The sequence below is a fragment of the Mesoplodon mirus genome (assembly GCF_964341445.2).
Source record: "Mesoplodon mirus genome assembly, chromosome: 8".
In the NCBI taxonomy this organism is placed as follows: Eukaryota; Metazoa; Chordata; class Mammalia; order Artiodactyla; family Ziphiidae; genus Mesoplodon; species Mesoplodon mirus.
In genome coordinates, this window is record NC_138984.1 from 4,578,484 (window position 1) to 4,603,923 (window position 25,440).

The following is a 25,440-nucleotide window of genomic DNA, read 5'->3' on the forward strand; positions in this document are numbered from 1 at the left end:
CTGATTTTTAATGACCGGCGTAACAGTGCTCCTCTCTCCTTTCCTCCCGAGTCCGGTGCTTGTCGGCCGTTCCGAGCGAACGTCTAGACCCGGGAAGTTGGAGCCGAGGTCCTGGAGGCGCGTGGGAGCCCCGCGCGCGCTGGCGCGCTTTGCACGGTCTGCCCTTGCCACGAAAGGATTCCATTTTAAAAGGGAATACAAGAGCTGAAAGTTTTGTTTTTATCATGGTGAAGGGGATAAGAACATTCCTAACACTCACCCCATCCCCGCCAATTCCCTTACTCCCAAATTCTGGGTTTTTACTATTGTCGAGACAGGGGAAACATCTTGAGGGAATCGGCTCCATCCTGCAGTAGGCAAAGGGGAACCGCGCACCCTCGAGTCCTCGCGCTGGAAACCTGGCGGCGGCGCCGGGGTGAGCGCTCCCTCCGTTCCCAACGTGCTTAATTAGCGCCTATTTACAAAACGCAGCTTTTATTTGCGCAAACATCATAAAGCTTTCATCAGGATAATCTCACGTTATACAAACTGGAGACACAGCAACTCCCCCCTTCCTCCCCGAGGATGGAGCAGATAAAGGACTCGCTTTATTATCATAATTATCGTGGCTGTTATTTTGGTGCGCAGGCAAAGTGTGTAAATAGGTGCGATGATTAAGAATGTCATGAAAAATGAGAAGGGATCGCTCACTGGAGGGCCCAGCTCGGGATGGGGACATCAGCAGCCTCCCCGCGGCGCCGGGAACGCGGGGGCGCCTCGAGCAACCCGGCGGGTTCCCTGCGGCGGGCAGGGGCTGCTAGCTCCCGGCCGGCGCCCTAGGGGCGGATCTGGAGGGGCAGGACCTTGCCCCCAACTCCGGGAACCTCTCCCGGACCCCGGGAGCAGCAGCAGCCCCCAGCAGGTTTGTTCCAAAGCATATACCAAAGAAATAAAACGCCCGCGGTTTAGACGCGGCCGTCGCTAGCCCCGAAAGCCGCCCTTGGAGGCGGCCTCGTTGAGGCTGCCGAGCCCCGAGTTTCGAGCCTAGGAGGTGCCAATGGCCCCTTTCAAGTTTTTGCGGCGCGGGCCAGGGGCACAAGCTCCGGCTCTCCGGGCCGCGCGCTGCGCTCGCGGCGTCCACAGCCTGCTCTCGGCCAGCCCTGGTGGAAGGGGCGGAGCCCCACTTTCGCCCCGCCCACTCCTGGCGCAGCCAATAAGCGGCGGCTCCCGGCCCCACGTGAGGGGAGCCCGGCCCGGCCGCAGGCAAAATGTGAATGAGAAAGAGGAGCGCGATTTAAAGGTGCTGGCGGCGCCCGCCGAAGACAAGTGCGCCAGCTTCGCGCGCTCCCCTGCGGCCCGCAGGAGGCGACCGACAGCCAGACAGACAGACGGACGCGCAGACGGCTGCGAGCCCGGGCCGAGGGCCGCGGAAGCGACGCGCGCGGGCTCCGACGGGCAAACGGCGGGCGGTAGCTCCGGAGAGCCCGCGGGGCCCGGGCGCCCGCGCCGCTCCGGGGCGCACGGCCTCACCCGCCCACCGCCCGCACCCGCTCCCGCCAGGCATGCAGCGGGCCCAGGACTGAGGGGGTATCTGCTCTCCGGGTCCCGCTCGGCCCCTGCCCGGTGCACCAAGCTGTGCTCCCGGCGCCTGGCGGGCTTCCCGGTGGCGGCGCGGCGCGGGGACTTTTCGCCTTTCGCGGGCCTCTCCCGAGCGCGTCTATGAGCGCAGCGTTCCCGCCGTCGCTGATGATGATGCAGCGCCCGCTGGGGAGTAGTACCGCCTTCAGCATAGACTCGCTGATCGGCAGCCCGCCGCAGCCCAGCCCCGGCCATTTCGTCTACACTGGCTACCCTATGTTCATGCCCTACCGGCCGGTGGTGCTGCCGCCGCCGCCGCCGCCGCCGCCCGCGCTGCCCCAGGCCGCGCTGCAGCCGGCGCTGCCGCCCGCGCACCCTCACCACCAGATCCCCAGCCTGCCCACCAGCTTCTGCTCCAGCTTGGCGCAGGGCATGGCGCTCACCTCCACGCTCATGGCCACGCTGCCCGGCGGCTTCTCCGCGTCTCCCCAGCACCAGGAGGCGGCGGCTGCCCGGAAGTTCGCGCCGCAGCCGCTGCCTGGCGGTGGCAACTTCGACAAGGCGGAGGCGCTGCAAGCCGACGCGGAGGATGGCAAAGGCTTCTTGGCCAAGGAGGGCTCGCTGCTTGCCTTCTCCGCGGCCGAGGCTGTGCAGGCGTCGCTCGGTGAGTCGGCGGCGCGCGCGACCCGGGCGGGAGGGCGCGGGGGCGCGCCAGCTCCGTGTTCCCGCGGGGACCGAGGGGGTGAGGCCGAGCCCCCGCTCGCCCCCCGCTCCGGATCCCCCGGCCTGAGGAGCCGGAGGATGCAGAGGAGCTGCGCGGCGGGGCCTCCGGAGGGCATTTAGAGCCACGCAACAAGCGCGGGGGCGGGGGGGCGGGGTGCGCATTCAGGGCCCCAGGCCAGCTGCTGCTCTAAGCGGCGAATTTAGCTGCTGGCGAGTTTGGCCGAGTCTTGCACTCCCCCATCTCCGGCGCTGTGACTTGGGATCCCGGGTAGGTTTCAGCCTTTAGGGGAGGGGGGTTGGGCTGCGCGTCTTTGCAGGGAGGGTGCCGAAGGGCGTCCAGACCTATTAAACCCTTTTACCGGGCTTGCTGCTTGCCTGGGAGAATCGGATTCCTAGGAGGCTGTGCGTCCGCATGTGTGTGCTGGGGTGTCCGGTGGGAACTTCTTCTAAAGCTACAAAACTTCCCTTTGACCAACATCATCTGTCTCAAAAACCGACATGGTCTGGGGTCTGCACCTCCCTGTGCACTCACCCTGGCTGCGATGAAATTGAAGTTCACAGAATTTTGGCGGCGGCGGCGGCGGCGGCGGTGGGGAGGGAGGTGGGCGGGCAGGATGAATCGTGAACTCCCCCTCAGTCCTCACCCAGCCCCCACCCCGGGGACAAAGAGGACGCTCTCTTGGGCCTCGGGCCTCCTGTTACTTCTGCCTTAAGCTGCGGGAGGCTGGGAGGTTGCAGAGGAGGCCTGGTGGCCCCTTGAGTGATGGTTCTGGGCAAAGGGCCGTCGCCTGTACTGTCTCCTCCTCTCCCTTGAGCTTTCTCACGCCCCCCCCCTCTCTACCCCTCAAAGGCCAGGAAATCACAATGTGTTAATGTCACAGAAAGACAATCCGCCAAGGGGGGAAAATGCCCGAGTGACGGTGGGAAAGGGAAAGGAAGGCCAGTGTGCGAAATGTAATAAAACGCCGTTTGGTTTTGCTTTCAGTCGGGGCTGTCAGAGGGCAAGGGAAAGACGAGTCAAAGGTGGAAGACGACCCGAAGGGCAAGGAGGAGAGTTTCTCGCTGGAGAGCGATCTGGACTACAGCTCGGATGACAATCTGACTGGCCAGGCGGCTCACAAGGAGGAAGACCCCGGCCACGCGTTGGAGGAGACCCCGCCGAGCGGCGGCGGCGCGGGCAGCACCACGTCCACGGGCAAGAACCGGCGGCGGCGGACTGCCTTCACCAGCGAGCAGCTCCTCGAGCTAGAGAAGGAGTTCCACTGCAAAAAGTACCTCTCGCTGACCGAGCGCTCACAGATCGCTCACGCCCTCAAACTCAGCGAGGTGCAGGTGAAAATCTGGTTCCAGAACCGCCGGGCCAAGTGGAAACGGGTGAAAGCCGGCAATGCCAATTCCAAGACAGGGGAGCCCTCCAGGAACCCCAAGATCGTTGTCCCCATCCCCGTCCACGTCAGCAGGTTCGCCATTAGAAGTCAGCATCAGCAGCTGGAGCAGGCCCGCCCCTGAGGGCCCAGGGAGGGCTAGGGCCTGGACCACCGTGGAGAAGCCACAGTGCCCGAGGGAACCCATAGTGGACTCCACCGTGTTTGAGGCAAAACTCAAAGTCACCCCCCAACTTTGGACATCCCAAGCAAATTGAGAGTATATTCATGAAACAGGCTTGAAAGACTGCTTTTGAAGGGGCTACAGCTACACCTGAAGACACACTAAATATTTATTATACTATCCTACTTTGTACATTAGATGTCTATATAGACTGGATCTCAGCTGCTGTATTTTGAAAGTTATAGGACCCAACTACCCAGTAATGTCCTCCAGCCACATTCCAGAAGAGAACAAAACCTCTGCTGTAACCTGCCACGCATAGCAGCCACTTTTCCATACTTTTCCAAAGGTAAACATCACATGCAGGAACAAACACTGGGGTCTCCGTTTATTTTTGTTTCTATTCTGGCTTTTTTAGTTGACTGAAATGCAGACATTTTGGGGCAGCCTGGAAATTTGCTTTGCTTTGATTTTGCCTGGCTTTCTTTCCTGGGGTTGCATATCCTATGAGCCATGTCTGAAGCACGTCTCCGTTGTGTTTAATTTATTTCAATGTAGCTTATTTTCGTATAAGTTATGACATTAAAACAATCTCAGTCTTGTGAATAATAAAAAGGAGAGAGAGAGGGAAAAGACCAATTCTTGGGTCTCATAAGTTTGTCCAGATTTGACTGTTTAGAGGGAACCGCCTGCCGGCCGGCGTGTGACCAGGCAGCTGGTCTGAGACCAGTACTGGATGAACACCCCGTGTCCAGGGCCTCCTCAAGCCGGCCGGACATGAGCCGCACAGCACCTCACCAGGTTTGAAATAGGCCAGCAAGAGCTCCAACTGGGTTATCAATTTGAGCAAACCTAATTTTCACCTTAGAAATCTAACATCTTCCCCTCTGCTCAGCCTAACCAGTACCTAGGAGGCTGGCAAACTTTGGCCAGAGGAGGTGGGCGCCGGAAGAGGGAAAGTGAGTGTGGGTATGGGTGGCTTTGCACAAACTCCTGATTCTCTAAATCGACGACAGCCGGGGAGGGAACGCGTTTCCTTACAAACATCCCGGACCCGAAAATAAGCGGTGCTCGCTCGCGGGGCAGGGCCGAGCACTCATAAATCAGCCTCCGGGCGTGATCTTCCGACGGGAGCAGAAACCCAACCAGCCGAGCTGGGCTTCCCGGCAGCGCTCAGCTCGGAGGCGGAGGCGGGCTGTGAACGCCCGCGGGCCGGGCACCTCCCTCTCCGGGCGGGGTCGGAGCGGGGCGGGACCGACCACCGCCCCACCCCGAGGAAAGCCGGCCAGTTGGGGGGCCGGTCCGCGGGGCTGGGGGTGAGAGCTGGGCACCTCCCCCTCCTGGGGTGGGGGGCGCGGCCAGCAGGGCGCGGGAGGGGCGTGTCCGGATTCCTAATCCCGCTCCCCGACCACTGCGGACCGCGTCCCCCGAGCCCGGCCAGTTCCGCGCGCTGCTCCTTTCCCGACACGAAGCGCCCGGCCGGACGCGAGCGGCCAGGCCTTCCGGAGATTGCCGCGGACAGGCCGCGGGTGACCCAGGGGCGCGGTGCCAGAGCCCTCGCGGCCACCAAACCAGCAGCCCGAAGAGCGAAGAGAAGCCGGCGGCTTCGCCAGCCTCAGTCTTCAGAATGGAGGCCGGGGAACGGATTGCGAAGTAGCCGCGCGCCTCACTCACCGCGCTTCTCGGTCCAAGAAGGCGAAATCCATCGCCGTGGGTCAATACTAATATTGACTTAATTTATACGGCTTACGACCCGTCACCTCTGCGCGGAGGAGGGGCATTGAGGACCGAGGTTTCAGCCCGAACTTAAGGCGCAAAGTGAGGGCCGGGCGCGACAGAGACACCGATTTCCGCCGCGTTCCCAAGATTTCCAAGGACAGAAGATGGCCCGGGCTTGGGTTTTGAGCACAGTGATACTGAGTGGCCGTTCCTCCGAGGGCCTCGGTCCGCTCTGCGGGGAGCGGAGAGCTGTGGAGGCTCCTTGCTGCCCCCCACCCAGCGCCCTGGGGCCTGAGGTGGGAGGTGCGCCCGGGCCGCTCCCTGCCCGGCGCACGGTCCCCAAGGCCCCGCCGCTCCGGCCGATGCCGCCGGTAGCCCGCCAGTGATCGCGCCCGGGTCGCCTGTTGGCGTCATCCGCTCGCGGCAGGTCCGCCCTGGCCACTGGCCGCCGCCGCCGCAGCAATGGAGGCCCGTGGAGACGCCGTCCCCGCCCCCCATACCCGGGCCTGTCCATCCCCAGGCCGGATATGTGCCCCTGGCAGAACGGCGGCCGGTGGCGCAGAGTCCGGGCCTGAGGATCTGGGGGGCTGCGGCCTCCGCGGCGGGGACGCCCCCACCTGGCGCTCCGGGTCTGGGGAAGGAACCCCGGGTGTTGAGAGCAGGGCACTCCCCGCAGATCCTGGCGTGCCCCCCATCCCATGTACCCTTGCACCATAACAGGTGTAACCCCTACCCACCTTCCCCAAAAGCCCATGGTAGGGATGGGAGACACAGAGTGGAGGGGCCCAAAGCCTTGGCTTCAAAAACCTTGGGGGGAAAGTGAAGCTCCCTAGGAAGGAGGGGGGTGCCTTCAGGGAGCCTCATGGTGGGGCTCAAGCTCCCAGGCCCACCCCAGCTGCGCTGGTCCTTGGCCTTTGGATGCAGGAGGAGTACAGGGCCTGGGGCTACCCTAGCCTGGTGGACACCGCGGCGCCGGCCACCGCTGGGCCCCCCTGCCCTCTCTGGGCTCCGTCTCCCTCCTCCCCAACCTCCGAACACCGGGCGGCCCTGAGAGCCCAGCGCGGAGGCCCAGGCCCGAGAGACAGGCCGAGGGGAGGAAGATAAACAAGCGGCGCTTGATGGCCGCTGTCATCATGGCCGTCATCATGGCTTTCATTTGGCTGCCTAATGAGTCACATCACAGGCAGAGAGAAAAATTGTCAATCGCCCGGGCCCTAATGAATTTTTTTGCAAATTGTAATCAAGCCAGGCCGTCTCAGCTGGCTGATTAATGAGACCCACGAGGCTCGGCCAGCACCTCAGCTTTTTATTCCATCCCGTCCTCTCTGCACTAAATTAACAGCAACTTGTCTGAGCTTCAAATTAACTCCCAATGATTAATTCTGATGGGGGGGCCTGAAGAATAGCTTGTTCTAATAGGCTCTGGCCTGAGATGCTGTTGGAAATTAATACACTTCCCCTTTGGCTGCCGGCTTTAATCCAAGGTTGGGTTTTGACATCACTATATTTGTTGTTACAATAAATCCCACTTACATCTGCAGATCAAATAATTACGCTTGGGAGCGCTGCGGACCTGCACCCACCCCCTCCCTGCGCTAGGGCTCTTGGAGCCTGTCTGCACCCTGCATCCACCAACCAGGGTAGGGATCCTGGGGGCCGGGGGTGGGGGGCGCGGAGGAATAGTCACCCAGCCCCAGCCCTAGCCCCTAGCCTCAGGGAGCTGGGTGCCCCTGGCCTTTGCAGAACTGAGGGTACTTTGAAAACCTGCAGCCACGTCTCCACGTTCTGGGGGCAGGGCCTTCTTAGATTGGTCTTGGGCCTTAAACAACCTCCTGCCCCTGCTCCCCGCTGGGGCTGGGAGAACCCCTCGGAGCACCAGGGCTTGGACTTTCCCACCCCAGCCCCGTGCTGGAATTTTTGAGACTCGGCACATGCTTCTGCACCCAGTTTTTGCCGCCCAGTCCTCATCCCCAGGGTGGTATTTCGCAGGGACTTTTCAGCTAAAGGGGGTGGGGTGAGGGGAGGTGGGGTGGCCCTCTAGGCCTCTCAAGACCGGGTTTGCCTGGCGGAACCATCCCGATTCTCCAGCTGTCTGCGCGCCGGCCAGCCCGTGCTAGGTGTGTAGCTGGCCGGAGCACCTGCATTCCACCCTTTCTCTCAGGGTCAGTGCCCGCTCAGTCTTGCGTCTGTTTGTTCGAGCTTAATTGGCTTAATCATTTCAGCTGTGTCTGGCAAGCCTAGAACAGGGCCTCCGGGCCGCTCCCTCCGGCCCCGGGCCTGTCCCAAGCAGAGCGGCGCTCCGTCCCCCTTGGCAGAGGGTTCTGCTGGGTGCACAGGAAGCTGGGAGGGACACTCTGGCGGCCTCAGGATCTGACCCACCGCCTGATTCTCGCCTCGGGGCCTTCTCAGCTCCCTGTGGCGGTCCCGAGTAGGGGTCTCTAGTGGTTAGAGCGCCGCGCATTCCGTGGCCTTGGCCGCAGAGTCGGTTGCCTTCTCTTGTCACCTGCAGGAGGCTTGGGTGACCACACGGCCTAGTGGCGTGCCCGTGCTCAGCCTCCCTGGCGAGGACGCTTTTGTGTATGTGCCCCTATTTCCGTCCCGGGAGACCCCAGGCCTCTGCCCAGGCATGCACAGCAGGAACAGGTGGTCCGCTTGGACCCTCTGATGTGCCAGGGCTTCCCACACAGCCAGGGCCCAGCGGGGCCTCTTTCTGCCAAAGCTGGGTGCCGGGCTCTGAGGTCTAGAGGGGAGCCGAGGTCTGGGGTCTACCGGAAAGGAGTTGCCGGGCAAAGGGAGGCAGTGTTAATCTTCATTTCGGCCCCTTATGGTGTAAACAGGAGAAATACGATCTTGGTAACCGAACATGAATGCAAATCACACTGTCAGAGTAATAAAGCACCTGAAACCCCGACACACAAAAGCAACACCATATGTATGAAGACAACCTGCATAAATTATAAATTACATCATAAAAATTGATTGCCGATTTGAACAGTTCAGAAGTGAGAGACCGAAGCTGACTTCCACCATCTCTGGCTTTGGGGAAAGGTCTGGGAGCACATTCCCTTCGATGGGCATCGGACCAGGGTAACTGGGCCCAGGGTCTCCTGCCAGCACTCTGGACCGATCTGCTTGCATCGGAGGTGGGGCGCGCACCGCCGGCTCTGCCCTGGGAGGAGAGGACAGGCCCGAAGCTCTGGAAGCCCTACGAAGTTCCGTGCAGGTGGGGCGAGAGGCGCCACAGGCACCGGGGCTGCTGCGCAACAAGGCCGGGTCTGGATTCCAAACACCGCCCCACCAGACCAAGGAATGCCGCCCCTCGACCCCAACCCTTCCAGCCGGCGCTCAGATGTCTAGCTCTGAGCCAAGGTTCCCTGCGAAGGTGTCCCTCCGCGCGGAGTCGGCTGTGTGATGAGCAAGGGTGTGTGTGTGGGTGGGTGTGTGAGCGCGCGGAGAGTCCTAGCATGTGTGTAGTTGTGCGATTCCCCTCTCACGTCTAAGCCCGCTTTGCCGAGTTTCTCGGAATTCCTGGATCGCGGAGAGCCGAGTCCGACCCCGCTGGAGGAGCCGAGACCCCGCTGGAGGAGCCGTTCGGGGGCGCGCACTGCACCTTCCCCCGCGGGAAGCCGGGCCTGCGCCTCGGAGCTTTACCTCCACTCCTGTCCCACCGCGTGGAGGCCCCCGGGTCTGGTCTCCGGCCTCCACCCCCCACCCTCTAGCGCACTCCGTCCCCTTTGACCTCTGAGCTCTCCGCACACACCCCTAACCTTTCTGATCTCTGGGATGACATCCTCCCCCCACCCCACCCCGGCCTTGGGGCTCTCCCGGGTCTGGACTCTGGGCTGCTCCCCTCCCCGCCCCGAGGTCCACCCCGCCTCCTCCTCTAGGAGCTCCCCCAGCACACACAGCTGGGGGGCCGGATCTACCGCCTCCTGCCGAGCAGACCCGGCCCGGAGCCGGGGCCACACACCGGACCAGGGAGAGGAAAATGAGGCCGGCGCAGCTCCGGCCAAAGCGCGGGGAGACCCTAGTTCTGCCCGAACCGTCGGCGAAACCCTAGGCCTCGAGGGAGAGAGGAAGGAGGTCGCGATCGGACCCCGCGGTTCCGAGGAGGCAGGGAGGCCGTTGGCCCGCGTGCGGCTCCCGGCCCCGCGCGACCTTGCCGGGGACAGGCTCCCGGGCCCGGAGTCCCAAGCTGGGGGCCCATTCAAAGGCGCGCCCGCGGCCGGAGAGCTGCCTAGGGCCCGGGTAGAAGCCCGGGGCAGAGCCCGGCCTGGGGGGCAGACGTCACGCTGGGAGCTCCACCCCCAGCCTTCATCTCTTTATTTCCCGCCACTGCATCCCGCGCCTTTGTCATGCCTGTCCCGCTCTGGTGTGGCCGCGCGTCCTCTTAAAGGGCTCGGCCCCCCAGCTCGGGCTCCTCGGCCGCCCGAATGACAAAAGCTGAAATGAGATTACACCGACCAGATCCCATTAAGTCGGCCCCCCGGCCCGCGCTCGGGCCGACTCAGATCCCTCAGCCCACCCGTCCCCCCTCTCCGCGCCCCCAGCCCGACTTCCGCAGACGCACCTGGCTCGGCGGCGGGGACCCTGCAGCAAGCTGAGCGCCTTGGGGGTTTGCAAGTGGCCGCCTGACCCCAGGGAGGGAGCGCGGCCCGGTCTCTGAATGACAAAAGCCCAGCCCGGCCACAGCACGGAAGGAAACCGAGAGGGGCTGCCCCCAGCCCAGCTTGGACTGGGCCTCCCTGGAGGCAGAGGCGGGGTGCAGCCCAGGCTGTCAGAACCCAGGCCGGGTTGTTCTGTATGGAAGTTTCTAGGGTGCCTCGCCCATAGGGCCAGCCAGGTAGCTGGGGCCTAAGGTGCACGTAGGAACAGGAAAGACACCACCACCCTGTACCCAGTGCTTTACCTGCCCACCCATCTCACAGTTACTGGGAACACAGCGGGAGGCTCCCTGTCTGCAGGTATAGCAGCCAGACTGAGGGAAGTGGCTCCAGTCAGGGTGTCGCTTGCAGTGGGTCCTGGATCACTCCAAAATCTGATCGCTCCATCCAAAAGCTTTGGGTGCTGAGGCCAAGGCCATTGGCACACACAGCAGCCCCCTGAGTCGGGGGCCAGGACTCAGGTACTGGCCTTTTGGGGCAAGGCTGGTGGTGGGGAAGGGCTGGTGAGTCAGAGCTTCGAGCACCCTTGTTGCTGCATATGGGATGGTAGGATGGGGCTGGAGATGCCTGGCCCTGTTTGAAGTTTCCCTTTTTCTTCAAATAAAGAGTCTGTCATCTTTAGATGAAATTCCAGAGACGGGGCGCAGAGCAGTGCAAAGACCACTGGAGGGACGTCACATCCGAATAGGAGCTCCCCTTAGCTAACCTTGACCAAACCACTTCCCCCATCTAAACCATTCTTCCTTCACATGATGACCTGGCACGAGGTTCCAAACTCCAAGATGTCTTGGTTTCTGGGGAGGTTTATGATGAAACACAGATGAAGTGCACGGTAACATCAGGGCCACAGCAGCAGCCCGTTTAGGGCCTCGGTGCACAGTTTTGAATGCAGACCACCCGGGTTCCCACGCTTGGGGGTTTCACTCTCCAACCAAAGCTGATGTGGGCAAAGGGCACTGGGCAGAGCAGGGGCACACAGGGAGCCAGGATTAGCCAATGTTTCCATTTGTATCCGAACAGAGGCAGGTTCCCCAGCTGAAGGCTGGACAGAAACAAGGGCTGCATGGACACTTCTGCCTCTGCAGGTCGTCCTCTGGGTTGGGGTCTGCTGTGTGACCTCAAGCTCCTCGGTGACAGCCCTTCCACCTGCCCAACCCAGGTTTGTCCTGACACAGCTGAGGCCATTGTTCAACCCTGTCCTTTGTGGAGATGGCCTGGAGTCCGCAGCACCCTCTTCGCTCACTTGGTAAACAGGCTTCAAGTCCTGCACCGGCACCTTCTGTCTTCAAGGGGCCCGAAGTCTGTGGGGAGGAGACAGCTGAATGGGCTGGGGACCACTGCAGCAGGAGACACCTCTTCAACCCATGAAGACTGTCGCAACTCGATTTTTCTCCGTGACACCAAATGACTTCAGTGATCCACATGTGCTGTCTGATCGGATCTGCTGTGACGTCTTAGCCCTGGAGTCGGGGGTCCCTGAGGCTGGCCTGGGGTGGAGGCAGGACTCCAGCTCTAACTTGTTCTTCTGCAGACAACCCGACAGAGGAGGTCTCAATGAATGTGTAAATTACAGATAACGACGTGAAGTCTCTTTTCAGAAGGGCCTGAATCATTCCTCATATTCGCAGAGTTCCTTCTTGGTACGGACACCCATCTCCCTCCAGAGGAGCCTGGTGGGATTATTTAGAAAACTGGCAAGAGCACGAGCACTGTGAAAACTAAGATAAGCATTTTAAATGCATTGTTGTCGCTGTGCTTAGGCAAAGAATCTCTGAGTTGGGTGAAATCTCGTCAGACTCGTCATTTGGTTTTCCAGTAACTTGGGGCACAGTGCCACCCACATGCAGAATGACCACAGACCTTCATGCGATCATTCAGAATATTTGTGTTACCAAAGCAACTATTTAACATACATGTATGTGATGATTACTTTGGGGCTTTAAACTATTGATCATTGAAAAACGTTTATCAATAGTTTTGAAGTGCATTTCCATTTTCCATGACTACGGCTGGAATTTTTCCCCACAATAATTTTCCTATTTCAGGATTTTGAAAGCTATAAATTGCCAGAAAAGAATGATAATTGCCCATCTTTAAATGAGAAATTGTTAATTTGGGATTTACAAAGGACTTTCCTTCATGAGTAAGTGAAGACAAATTTGTCTTTCTGCCTCATCTCTGGAGGCTGCCGTCTCCTTACAGCGCCACCTATAGGCAGGGCGTCTCTACTTGGTGTTTTTGGCATCGCTGGCAGGACAATTCTTTGGTATGGGGCTGTCCCGTGAATGTCAGAGATATGACCCAGTTAAATGACAGCCAAAAGTGCCCTCAAGGAGAACGCAGCTGTCTCCAGCTGAGAACACTTCTGCTAGGCATGGGGACCCGATGGGCACCTGGGTGCAATGCACATCTTTGGGCACTCGGTGCCAAAGGGGAAGACAGCTTCTTCCAGTGTGGGGAGACCAGTGTGCCCTGAAGCTCATGGCAAGACCCTCATCCCCAGCCAGCTTGGGCAAGAAAGGCGCACAGGGCAGAGGCTCCCGCGGTGAGGCTACCGGATGAACAGGCATTTATCAGGGTCTCTCCCCACACCCCAGTGACCACAGTGGGGCTGCTCCGGGCACCCAGGGCCACCAGTCAACAGAGCAGTGTTTGCATGACCAACTGCCTACAGCTCAGCACCCTGAGGGCTCACCTGGCTCCTCTGTTGAGATGCTCCCCGGGCTCTAGGGTTCCTGCTCCCCTCTAAGCCTCGTCCTGCTTCTGAAGCTGTGGGAGCGATCCTGCCCATTCGAGCTCAGTAGTCACAGCCAACCACAGCTGGCTCAGCTGCATGGGATCTCAGCACTCCGGGCACCCTGGCTGAGAGCTGACAATGAACACGGGCAGTTCCACCCCGTGGGAGTTCTCCCTTCCCAGGGCACTTCCCTTCTGCAGAGGTTGCCCAGCACTTACGTGGTTCAACATCCCATCCCTTGGGCTCAGGACCGGAATGGCCTCCAGTGTGTCTCAGGGGCACGAAGGCCTTCACAGGGGTCCACACTGGCAGCCTGGAGCTCTTGAGGGGACTCTGCTGACCTCACTCTCCACCTGGGCCTTTCGAATGTTTTCTCAAAATGAATGAATGAGAACAATAAATAATAATAATAATAGTTCTTCCCCCCTTACTACCCAGCCCCAGCCACTGGACTGCCAAAGAAATCGAGGGGTTTATAGACGAATTTGGAGATATTTAGCCAAGTCCCTGATGAGATCAGAGACCACAATTTTCAAGTAATTCAGTCCATTAAGTCTGTAGCCTGCCAGCATTCCAGAGCTTCCACTGCTTCAGCTGGAGGAATTCGATGATACTTTCAGGAAATGTTCTCAGTGACATTACTTCTTGGCAAGTCCACCTTGGTCTTGAAATAATGATTTAGTAATATGAGCTCATATCCCCTCCAGCCCCTCCAGCCCCTCCAGCCCAGACTAGGAGAGTTCCTCCTCCCCCCTTTCTCTCCTCTTCTCCCTTTAGCTCTGCTCAGACATGTCAGAGGGGACTGGAGTCCATGGGAGACCAGCGCGTGGTAGGGGGAGAGGACAGGGGTGGTAAGGATGTCCATGCTCCCCGAATTAACTGCTAACATCAAGGCAATCTCAATCAGAATTCCAGAAGAATAGTCTGAAATTTGACCAAACGATGCTAGAGTACATCTGGAAGATGGATGAACAGATGGATGTAGCTGGGGAATTTTTGTTTTGTAGTTTTATTCATTTATTTATTGAAATATAATGGATTTACAATATTGTGTTAGTTTCAGATGTACAGCAAAGTGATTTCGTTATATATATTTTTTCAGATCCTTTTCCTTTCTAGGTTATTACCAGATATTGAATATAGTTCCCTGTCCTATACGGTAGGTCCTTGTTGTTTATTTGTTTTTATATAGAGGAAAGTGTATCTGTTAATCCCATACTCCTAATTTATCCCCCCCTTTCCTCTTTGGTAACCATAAGTTTGTTTTCTATGTCTGTGAGTCTGTTTCTGTTTTGTAAATAAATTCATTTGTGTTACTTTTTAGGTTCCACATATAAATGATATCATATATTTGTCTTTCTCTGTCCGACTTACTTCACTCAGTATGATAGTCTCTAGGTCTATCCATGTTACTGCAAATGGCATTATTTCATTCCTTTTCTATGGCTGAGTAACATTCCATTACAGACACACACACACACACCACATCTTCTTTACCCATTTATGTCGATGGACATTTAGGTTGCTTTCATGTCTTGGCTATTGTAAATAGTGCTGAATTGAACACTGGGGTGCATGTAGCTTTTCAAATTAGAGTTTTCATCTTTTCCAGATATATGTCCAGGAGTGGGATTGCTGGATCACATGGTAACTCTACTTTTAGTTTTATAAGGAACATCCATACTGATAGCCATTCTGACCGGAGTGAGGTGATACCTCATGTAGTCTTTTTTTTTTTTTAAAGAGTTTCCACTTTATTTATTTATTTATCTATTTATTTATTCATTTATTTATTTTCAGCTGCACTGGGTCTTCGTTGCTATGCGCGGGCTTTCTCTAGTTGCGTCGAGCGGGGTCCACTCTTGTTGCCGTGCGTGGGCTTCTCACTGCCGTGGCTTCTCTTGCTGTGGAGCACGGGCTCTAGGTGTGCAGACTTCAGTAGTTGTGGCACACGGGCTCCGTAGTTGTGTGTTACGGGCTTAGTTGCTCCACGGCATGTGGGATCGTCCCGGACCAGGGTTCGAACCTGTGTCCCCTGCATTGGCAGGTGTATTCTTAACCACTGCGCCCCCAGGGAAATCCCCTCATTGTAGACTTGATTTGCATTTCTCTAATAATTAGCGAAGTTGAGCATCTTTTCCTGTGCCTCTTGGTACACGTGTGTCATCTTTGGAGAAATGTCTGTTTAGGTCTTCTGTAGCTGGGGAATTTTTAAAGAAAAGTGTAATGATGAGGGGCACTTCTTTGATAAGAACGCACATCTAATGTCCGTGGGTGATGGGCCCTCTTCTGAGCCCTATAGTCATTAATTAGTTGAATCCTCACAACAACCCTAAGAGCTAGGTATTGCATTTTACCATACTAAACTGTTGGTATTTGCTAGCATTTTTTTACCTACAAAGTGGCAATTTTGTATTATTGCCATCCACATTTTGCAGATGAGAAAACCAGGGCACAGAGAGGTTAAGTACTGTCCCAAGGTCACACAGCTAGCAACTGGTAGGTCCAGGATTTATACCCAGACAGGCTGTCTGCAGGAATATTGCTCATAAAATGATATGATGTGACTGATAGGTTACTCAGAATTAGACTCTAGAATATATGAAAATATAATCTATGATAAAGAAAGCTCCACAAATTTGTGGAAAAGGAAGAATAGTCGCATACATGGTATTTGGAAAAACTGGCTAATTAGGGGAAGAGACAACAGATCTTCACCTGCCACCTTTACCGCAGATCAATTACAGATGGATTAAAGAGTTCAATGCATAAAAGGAAACCTCTAAAACCTAGAAAAGAGGATTAGCTGAATAATTATCTGCCGAGTGGAGAGGACACAAGGAAAGAATAGCAAAGCTGTCTACATAAAAAAACCTGGAGCTCTTGTTCATTAAAAAGATCATAAAACAATTAAAAATACAAGGAACAACAGGGAAAAACACTTGTCAGAAACATGACAAGATGGATTAATACATTTCCATATAAAGAACTAGAATAAAAGGGAAAGGAAACTGAGAAAGAGCATAGATGGACAATTCATGGAAAGTGAAAAGCAAACTCATTGATTCCACAAACATTTATGGGGTACTTATTACTTGCCAGACACTGTTCTGGTCTTGAGAAGGAGCTTGCCTTCTATGCGGTGAGACGGGCATGAAATAAACCAATAATGCCAGGTGTTGTGAAGACAGGTAAGTGATAGGAAGGAGAATAAGCAGAGTAAGTAGACAGGGAGTGGGAGGTGCTGTTTTAGATGGAGGGTTGGGGACAACCTTGCTGATAAAGTGAGAGCTGGGTAGCTCCCTGAAAGAAGTAAAGGGCAAGAAATGCACAGGTCTGGGGGCAGAGCATCCCAGGCAGAGGGACAGCAATGAGACTAATGTTACCGGAGCAAACTGGCAAGGGGGAGAGTGATGGGATGATGGGGCCACAGAGGTAGCCACGCACTTGACCATGGAAAGCTTTGGAGGCTCTGGGAAGAACTTGGATTTTATTTTAACTGATACAGGAAGCCACAGAAAGTGTCAGAGTACAGGAGTGCATACTTTTTTCTTTAATTGCTAATAAACATATAAAACTGTTCAAAGAGATACAAATTAAAACCAAAATGAAGTACCAAGGTAATTCTTCAAATTAGCAAAGTTTATAATATAAAAATAATATAAGAATTTATAATATTAAAAAATTTGTAAAACCGGACAGTGATATGGTTCAGGGAGGTGGACACTCATCCATGGCTTGAGGAAGAACATCCATTCAATAAATAGTGATTGAAAAGGCACCATGATTCCAAAATGAAAAGACAACCTACAGAATGGGAGAAAATATTTGCAAACAATGTAACCAACAAGGGGTTAATTTCCAAAAACAGCTCATATAGCTGAATATTAAAAAAACAAACCAAACTGAATGAAAAAAAATGCAGAAGATCGAAAGAGACACGTCTCCAAAGAAGACATGCAGACAGCCAACAGGCACATGAAAAAATGCTCAACATCACTAATTATTGGAGAAATGCAAATCAAAACTACAATGAGGTATCACCTCACTCCGGTCAGAATGGCCATCATCAAAAAGTCTACAAATAATAAATGCTAGAGAGGGTGTGGAGAAAAGGGTACCCTCCTACACTTTTGGTAAGAATGTAAATTGGTGGAGCCACTAAGGAAAACAGTATGGAAGTTTCTTAAAAAACTAAAAATAGAATTGCCATATGATCCAGGCATCCCACTCCTTGGCATATATTTGGAGAAAACTAATTCAAAAAGATACATGCGGGGACTTCCCTGGTGGTCCAGTGGGTAAGCCTCTGTGCTCACAATGCAGGGGCCCTGAGTTTGATTCCTGATCAGGGTGCTAGATCCCACATGCATGCCTCAACTAAGAGTTTGAATGCCACAACTAAGACCTGGCGCAGGCAAAATAAATAAATAATAAATAAATAAGTAAATACTAAAAAAAAGGTACATGCACCCCAGTGTTCATAGCGGCACTATTTACAATAGCCAAGACATGGAAACAACCTAAATGTCCATCAACAGATGAATGGTAAAGAAGATGTTTTATGTATATATACACTCACACACACACACATGCACACACACACAATGGAATACTACTCAGCCATTAAAAAGAATGAAATAATGCCATTTGCAGCAACATGGATGGACCTAGAGATTATCTTACTAAGTGAAATAAGCCAGACAAAGACAAATATCATATGATCACTTATATGTGGAATCTTAAATATGATACAAATGAACTTATCTACGAATCAGAAATTGACCCACAGACATAGAAAACAAACTTATGGTTACCAAAGGTGAAAGCAGGGGGTGGGATAAATTAGGAGGTTGGGATTAACAGATACACACTGCTATATATAAAATAGATAAACATCAAGGACCTACTGTATGGCACAGGGAACTATACTCAATATTTTGTAATAAACTATAATGGAAAAGAGTGGGGAAAAGAATAGATATATATGTATATGTATAACTGAATCACTGTGCTGTACACCTGAAACTAATACAACATTGTAAATGAACTATACTTCAATTAATAACAAAAGAAAAGAAAACCACAAGCCAGATAGTCTTTGAGGGGCTGCAGAGGGGTAGCAAACAAGAGAAACAAGGGATCCATGCTCAGGAAGTAGGGCAAAATTTTCTCTCAGCCTATTTTAAATTTGTTAAACAATAAGCAATAACCATCATTATAGAAAACAAATAGGAAAACCATTATTACTACTTTTATTCAGCATTGTAACTAGTGGTCCTAACCAAAGCAATGAAATGAGAAAAACAAATAAAAGCCATAAGGATGAGAGGGGGAAACTAAAATCAAATTCATGAGAGACACATTTAAAAAAAACAAAATATAAGGTACTCAGGAAAAATTATAACATTTTCTTGAGAGACATTAAAGAACATCAGAATAAACAGAGAGAGTAACCACAGCTATGGATGAAAAGATTCAATGTCATAAATATGTCAGTTACTCCCAAATTGGGTTAGAAGATTCAGTGTATATAGAAAACAAACTTATGGTTATCAAAGGGGAAAGGGGGTCGGGGAGGGATAGATTAGGAGTTTGGGATTAGCAGATACAAACTACTATATATAAAGTAGATAATCAACAAGGTCCTACAGTATAGCACAGGGAATTATATTCAATATCTTGTTGTAAACCGTAATGGAAAAGAATATGAAAAATATATACACATAAAGAATATATATATATATATATATATATATTTGAATCACTTTGCTGTAAACCATAAACTAACATAACATTGTAAATCAACTGTACTTCAATTAAAAAAAAAGAAGTTTCAATGTGATTCTAATAAAAAACCAGGAGGGCTTTTGAAGAGCTTGAGTTAAGAATAATGATGGGGCTTCCCTGGTGGCGCAGTGGTTGAGAATCTGCCTGCCAGTGCAGGGGACACGGGTGCGAGCCCTGGTCTGGGAAGATCCCACATGCCGCAGAGCAGCTGGGCCCGTGAGCCACAACTACTGAGCCTGCGTGTCTGGAGCCTGTGCTCCGCAACAACAGAGGCCACGATAGTGAAAGGCCTGCACACCGTGATGAAGAGTGGCCCCCATTTGCCACAACTAGAGAAAGTCCACGCACAGAAACGAAGACCCAACACAGCCATAAATAAATAAATAAATAAATAAATAAATAAATAAATAAATAAATAAAAGAATAATGATGACGTACATGAAGAAGGAGATATGGTGAGAGGACATATCCTACAAGATATCAAGCCTTTTAAGGTTCCGGTTATTAGGGAAGTATAGTGTTGCCATGGGAATAGATAAATTGAACAGTGAAACAATTGAAAGCCTAGTACATATACCCCATGCATATATGGAAACTTGATTTATCACAGAGCTTTCAGTAAATAGTGCTGAAGCAATTAATGATCTCCAGAAAAAAAAGAAACTGGATGCTTCTCTCACATTACACACACACACACACAAGTTAATTATAAATAGATTAAAGATGTTGATGTAAAAGACAAAAATTTTAAATTCTTAGAAGCAAACATTCAAGTATTCTTTCTAAGGGAAAGGATTTCTTCAACAAGTTGCAAAATGCACTGTTCATCAAATGAGAGCATTTTTAAAAAGCCACAAACTAGAAGAAAATCTTTGCAAGGAATTTGTATAAAGAACAATAAAAAAATTGTTATGAATGAAAAAGAAACAGATTAATCAGTAAAAAAATAATAGAAAAAATATGAACAGGCATTTTGTAGATGAGCAACATGATTAACAAGTAAATTTAGGAGTAGGTGCTCAGGCTCACTGGTAATCAGAGGAATTTAATTAAGGCCTAAATGAAATACTATTCTACATCCATCAAATTGGCAAAAACTTAAAAATCTGACAATACCAAGTGGTAGCAAAGTTGTAGAGTACCTTAAACTCTCATACATAGTTGGGGGGAATGTAAATTTCTACAACTATGTTGGAAAACAATTTGCCTGTTACACTGTGAAGTCAAACACATGCATAGCCACATGGCAATGTTACTTTTAGGTATTGAAAAAGGGAATGACTAATGATCATCTAATAAACCTTTTGCAAGCACAGGCTCTGGACGCGCAGGCTCAGCGGCCATGGCTCACGGGCCCAGCTGCTCCACGGCATGTGGGATCTTCCCGGACCGGGGCATGAACCCACGTCCCCTGCATCGGCAGGCGGACTCTCAACCACTGCGCCACCAGGGAAGCCCAAATCTCCAGTTTTATAAAGCTCAGAAACAAAAACTAATGTGGTATGTACCTAAACTATTTTTTTGAAAAGCAAGGGAAAAATTGGCACAAAATTCAACATAATGGTTACCTCTGGGTGTAGAAACATCCAGGGAGCAGAATTACCCAGGGGGCATTGATGATTTTCTAGTTCTTAAAATGGGGTAGTGAGTTGCTTTATTATTCACTTTTATAGCTTACATATATGCCATCCTACTGTCACAGCTTAACCAATTAACCAATTAAAAATGTTCAATTTTTGTTTTGAAAATTTTCAAACATATGGAAAACAGCATCCAATATCCAGTTCATATTTGGATTTCCTCAATTGTTCAATTTGGTAGCTTTTTAAAAGACTAACATCCAGTCAAGAGTCATAAATTGCATTTGATTTTTATTAATTTTAGTCTCTCTTATTCTAGAATAATTCATTCTCTTTTTATGACATTGACTTTTTGAAGGCTTCAGGCGAACACTCTTATAGACTGTCCTCCTGTCTAGTTTTGTCAGAGTATTTTTTCCTATCCTCTTAATTCCTCTTGGTGATTAACCTGCTGGGGGTTGGGGGGTACTTCTAAGAAAAGAAAAACAGTGCATTTTATTATATAATGGTGTCACTTTTTTTTTTTTTTTTTTGTGGTACGCAGGCCTCTCACTGTTGTGGCCTCTCCCGTTGCGGAGCACAGGCTCCGGACGCGCAGGCTCAGCGGCCATGGCTCACGGGCCCAGCCGCTCCACGGCATGTGGGATCCTTCTGGACCGGGGCACGAACCTGCGTCTCCTGCATCGGCAGGCAGACCCCCAACCACTGCACCACCAGGGAAGCCCGGTGTCATATTTTTATGTAGTCAAATCTGTCCATTTTTTTAAACTTTGGGTTTTTTATCTTAATGAGGCAACCTTTTTCTAGCCCAAGATTATTAAACTATTCCATATTTTTCTAGTAGTTTTGTTTTTACATTTTGCTTAATTTAATTTAATTTAATTTAATTTAATTTGGCTGCATTGTGTCTTAGTTGCGGCATGCAGGCTCTTGATTGCAGCACAGGCTTCTCTCTACTTGTGGCAGCACGTAGGCTTCTCTCTAGTTTTGGAGTGAGGGTTTTTCTCTTTTGTTGTGGCACGTTGGCTCAGTAGTTATGGCACAGAGGCTTAGTTGCCCTGCGGCATGTGGGATCTTAGTTCCCCAACCAGGGATTGAACCCACGTCCCCTGCATTGGAAGGTGGATTCTTTACAACTGGACCACCAGGGAAGTCCCTACATTTTGCTTTAATCTATTTGGAATTTATTTTTGCATACGGTGGGGTAAGAGTCAAAGTATACTTGCCCCTGTTGTCTCCCCTGTTTATTAAATAGACTTTTCGCATTGATGTGACGTGCTACTTTTATCATATTCTAAATTCCCATACATCTATGATCCATTTTCTAGAACTTAGCTATAACTCTGATCTATTTGTTACTTTCTGCTCCAACACTGTATCACTTTAATTTCTGTAGTTATTTTGATATCTTTTATGGTAAGTTCTTCCTCATTGTGCTTCATTTTCAATTTTTTCTTAGCCAGTGTGTCACATTTTCTTTTCCAGAAGAATTTCAGAATCATCTCTCCAAGTTACTTTGAAAAATTCATTTGGAATTTAGATGGCAAATGCACTAAATTTATAGGATAAAGGGGTAACATCTTTACAATATTGAGTCTTATCATGTAGGATCATGACCTGCTTCTCTTGTTATTCAGATCTCTGCTGTCCTTTGGTAAAGATTTAGAATTTTCTTCATATAGGCTTCATGTATACCTTACATACGTTTATTCTTAGCTATTTAAAAATATTAGTTGCTATTATAAATGGGAACCTCTTTTTCTTTTTACATGAAAAATTGCTAGTTTGTTAATGGTGATGGTATTAGAATGCAATTGACTTTTTATGTGGGTTTTGCCTCTCCTTTTCAATACTTATACACCCTTTTTTTTCTTGTCTTATTGCACTGGCTCCACCCTCCACTCCAATATAATAATGAATAGTAGTGGCGATGATGTGCATATTCCATTTCTCCCTGATTTTAATGGAAATGCTTCCCTTTGTTTTTTTCTCTATCTCTGTGTCAGGTTCCAATTTAGCCTGTGTGCCTGTGCACACCCCCAAAAGCAGAGCTTAGATTACTCACTTTGGGCTGTAGTCGATCACATTTCAAGGGTGCTCAGGCCTTGGGTCAAACTCCAGCTTTGCCTCTTCACACAGTTGTATGGCCTCTGGCAGGTTCCCAACCTCTCTGGGACCCATTCTGCTCTCCTGTAAGAGGGAGACACTGATGTCTCTCTCTAGCAGGACAATTACAAAGCTCTCAGTGAGGGGAACGCTTATCCCATGCCAGCACCCACTCCCCTTCATGGCTACGCTCCCCTGGGGCAAGGACTGCACTTGAGATCATGGCAGCAAGCTCCTTGGGCCCTGTGGAGGGAGGCCTACTTGGAAAAGAAACATTTACAAAAAATAATCATAATGCGGGTTTCAATGCTGTCAGACAGGCCAGGTTTTTCTGGCTCCACTTTTCCTTGATGACCAGCTCCTCTTTCTCGCCCCTCAGATTCAGAAGTGTCCTGGGCAAACACATTGGCAGCTGAATCCACCATCATTGTTCATGATAAAAAATGTGACTAAATATATCATTAAAGTTGGTAACTCAAGAAGGTATGTTTCCCCTGGTGTGTCCCTAAGAATAGCAGTAACAAAGGGTGCATCACATGAAAATTAACTTGTTAAATTCAGTCTCCTTACTCAACCTCTTCTGGAAGCCTTCACTCTGCCCATGGGAGGCCTAGGCTCCAAAGTGGTGCAGGGTCCCTTATTCAGCATTTTCCATGCATATGTGACCACAGAGCAGACACTTTCTTTCAGGTGTGCGGTAAGTGCTTAGCAGTCGGGGGGAAAAAAAACCTCTGCTGTATAGTGTTTGCCAATTTCCTTGGTGTAAACACTCCAACCATGGCCAGTTTCAAGCTACCTATGGGATGTCACTGAGTACGGAGCTGGGAAGGGAGGCTCACAGTCAGCTCTCCGGAGCTGGGAAAAGCTGCTTCCAGCTCATCACTGCTCAGGGAGTGGAAATCCAACAGGCTCTCTGATCTTTAAGGGGGGGAATGGTGATGCACTTCCCTATGCCCAACAGGGGTCCCAGTTTTTTGTGTTCCCTTCCAGAAATTGTTTCTATGTGTGCATCAGTATATATAAATGGATAAAACAGTATGGAATCATATGTAGAATCACATTATTCTGCACCTTGTATTTTTTCACTTAATGTATTGTGGCCAGTTTTCCATAATCAGAACATATGAAAGGGCATGGATCTTGTCATCAGCTGCTCCACAGTCTCTTTAACCAGCTCCCCACTGCTGGACATTCCAGGGGTTTGCAGGCCTCTCCTGGAATGATGTTGTTCTCTGCAAGCACACATTTCCTAAGCCTCCCTCAAAGGACCTTGGGCAGCCTGGCCCAGCCCTGCCTGCTCTTCCATTGCAGACACCTGCTGAGTGGCTGAGAACTAACCCTCTTTTGGTATTAATGGCTAATAATAAACTAATCAGTGCCCTTCCTTGAGCACTGGGTACCTTCCCTCTTGCCCAGAGCTACAGACTTGCAAATGCATTCATCAAAGACAACCACCTGGTGCAATTGAGATGGAGGAAGACGTGGACACTCTTGGCATCTTGGAGCAGGAGGGGATCTCAGGGGCTGCCAACAGCTTTGTGGAATCCATCCCCATCTCTGGATTCCGCGTCCTTGGTGGAGCAGCCTGTCCTGAATCAGAGTGGCCAGCACAACTGTTTGCAGGCTCATGAGTACATCAGAACCTGTTCCAGGCTGGCCTCGACTGAGGCCTTTGAGCAGGGGACCAGGCACAGGAGGGCGGGCATCCCCATTGCCCCCTCTGTAGGGGCAGACAGTGCTTCTCGGTGCTTTTTGTTTGGACTGAACTGAAAGGGTGGCTGGAGTGGTGGGGAGAGGCCCCAACCTCAGGGCTGAACTAGTATGCCTCTGTCACCAGGGGGCCCAGGCCTGACATCTGCATTCCTGCATGGCTGTCCCTGTCAACTCTGGAAGACCAGGGTAGACATGTGGTCTAGACAGGCCCAGGTTTTCTGAGGGTGCCAGCCAAGGCCACGTGCCAGGAGCCAGTTCCATGGGGCTCAGAAGGGAATAAGTCTGAAAGCCAAGGAGACCCCCCCCGCCCCCTTAGGATGCCAAGGACCAATGCCCGGGGCTGCTGGGCAGAGTGGGAGATTAGTGGGGAGGGCACGGCGGCTGCTTTCAGCAGAGCTGGGGGTTCAGTGAGGAGGACTTCACGTGCATGCATAGCTGTCATGCAGGGGAGAAAAGTCAGGGGGACGGGTGATGGGGGTGGGGGTAGGTGGGAGCAAGGAAAGGTCTAGGGTTTTCCTTCTTGGCATGCCATGACGCCTCTGTGTTTCACTGAATGAATGAGGGACAGATGGGCCGTGTTCTGCTCTGGACCTGAGCTCTGGGGTGTGACTTGCTCAGAGCCTGGTGGTGCCAGATAAGCTGCCTGAGTCCGGGGGAAGGACATCTCTGTAAACACACACATACACACATGGGACATTTGGTTTGGGGGTCACATGCTACGTGTCTATGCACTGATCTGCAACTTGACTTTTTATTAACAGTATATCATGGACACCTTCTCCCATCAGTACCTATAGGTCTACTCTATTCTTTTTAATGGCTACTATTATTCTATTATATGGATATTCCATAATTTATGCATCATATGTTAAAAAGGACTTCCATCCTATTGTTTAATACATGGAATTGGTATGATTAGCTAGCCATTTGGAAGAAATAAAATTTTCACAAATGCAAGATGGATGAAAGGTTTAAATAAAGTACTGTAAAATAATAGAAGTGTACTAGAAGAGAAATTGAGTTTTGTGTAATTTGGGTGAGGAAGGACTTTCTAAGCATCACACAATGGGCAAGAATCATAAAAGTAAAGACTATTTGAGGACATAAATCTTAAAATTCTGTACATTAAAAAAAATCATAAAATTGGAAAGGAAATGAAACAATGAGAAAATTTTTTATATGTGTTATATAAAGGGTTAATATCCTCTAAGTTTACACATCATTAAGAAAAATGTAAATGCTCAGAAAGAAAAGTGAGCAAAGTATATTCAAGGGTAACAGCAACAAAATACAAATTGTTATT

At 51.2% G+C, this 25,440-nt stretch overlaps 1 protein-coding gene across 2 annotated transcripts; it reads left to right on the top strand.

Annotated features, from left to right (window-relative positions):
• Positions 1 to 1,309: 1,309 nt before the first annotated feature.
• Positions 1,310 to 4,451, top strand: GBX2 (gastrulation brain homeobox 2). 2 transcript variants are annotated; one of them, XM_082630210.1, is made up of 2 exons: positions 1,310 to 2,221; positions 3,266 to 4,451. In XM_082630210.1, exons 1-2 carry the CDS (start codon positions 1,699 to 1,701, stop codon positions 3,787 to 3,789), a joined length of 1,047 nt encoding a protein of 348 aa, XP_082486336.1. In that variant the 5' UTR covers positions 1,310 to 1,698; the 3' UTR covers positions 3,790 to 4,451. The 2 variants fall into 2 exon arrangements, with proteins under 2 accessions (XP_082486336.1, XP_082486337.1); XM_082630211.1 differs by having other exon boundaries at positions 1,310 to 2,276; positions 3,266 to 3,454.
• The last annotated feature ends 20,989 nt before the right edge of the window (positions 4,452 to 25,440 follow it).

Coding starts and splice junctions, on each gene's coding strand:
- GBX2 (XM_082630210.1), top strand. CDS start 1,699: ATGAGCGCAGCGTTCCCGCCGTCGCTGATGATGATGCAGCGCCCGCTG. Junction 2,222..3,265: donor GGCTGTGCAGGCGTCGCTCG/GTGAGTCGGCGG, acceptor TTTTGCTTTCAG/TCGGGGCTGTCAGAGGGCAA.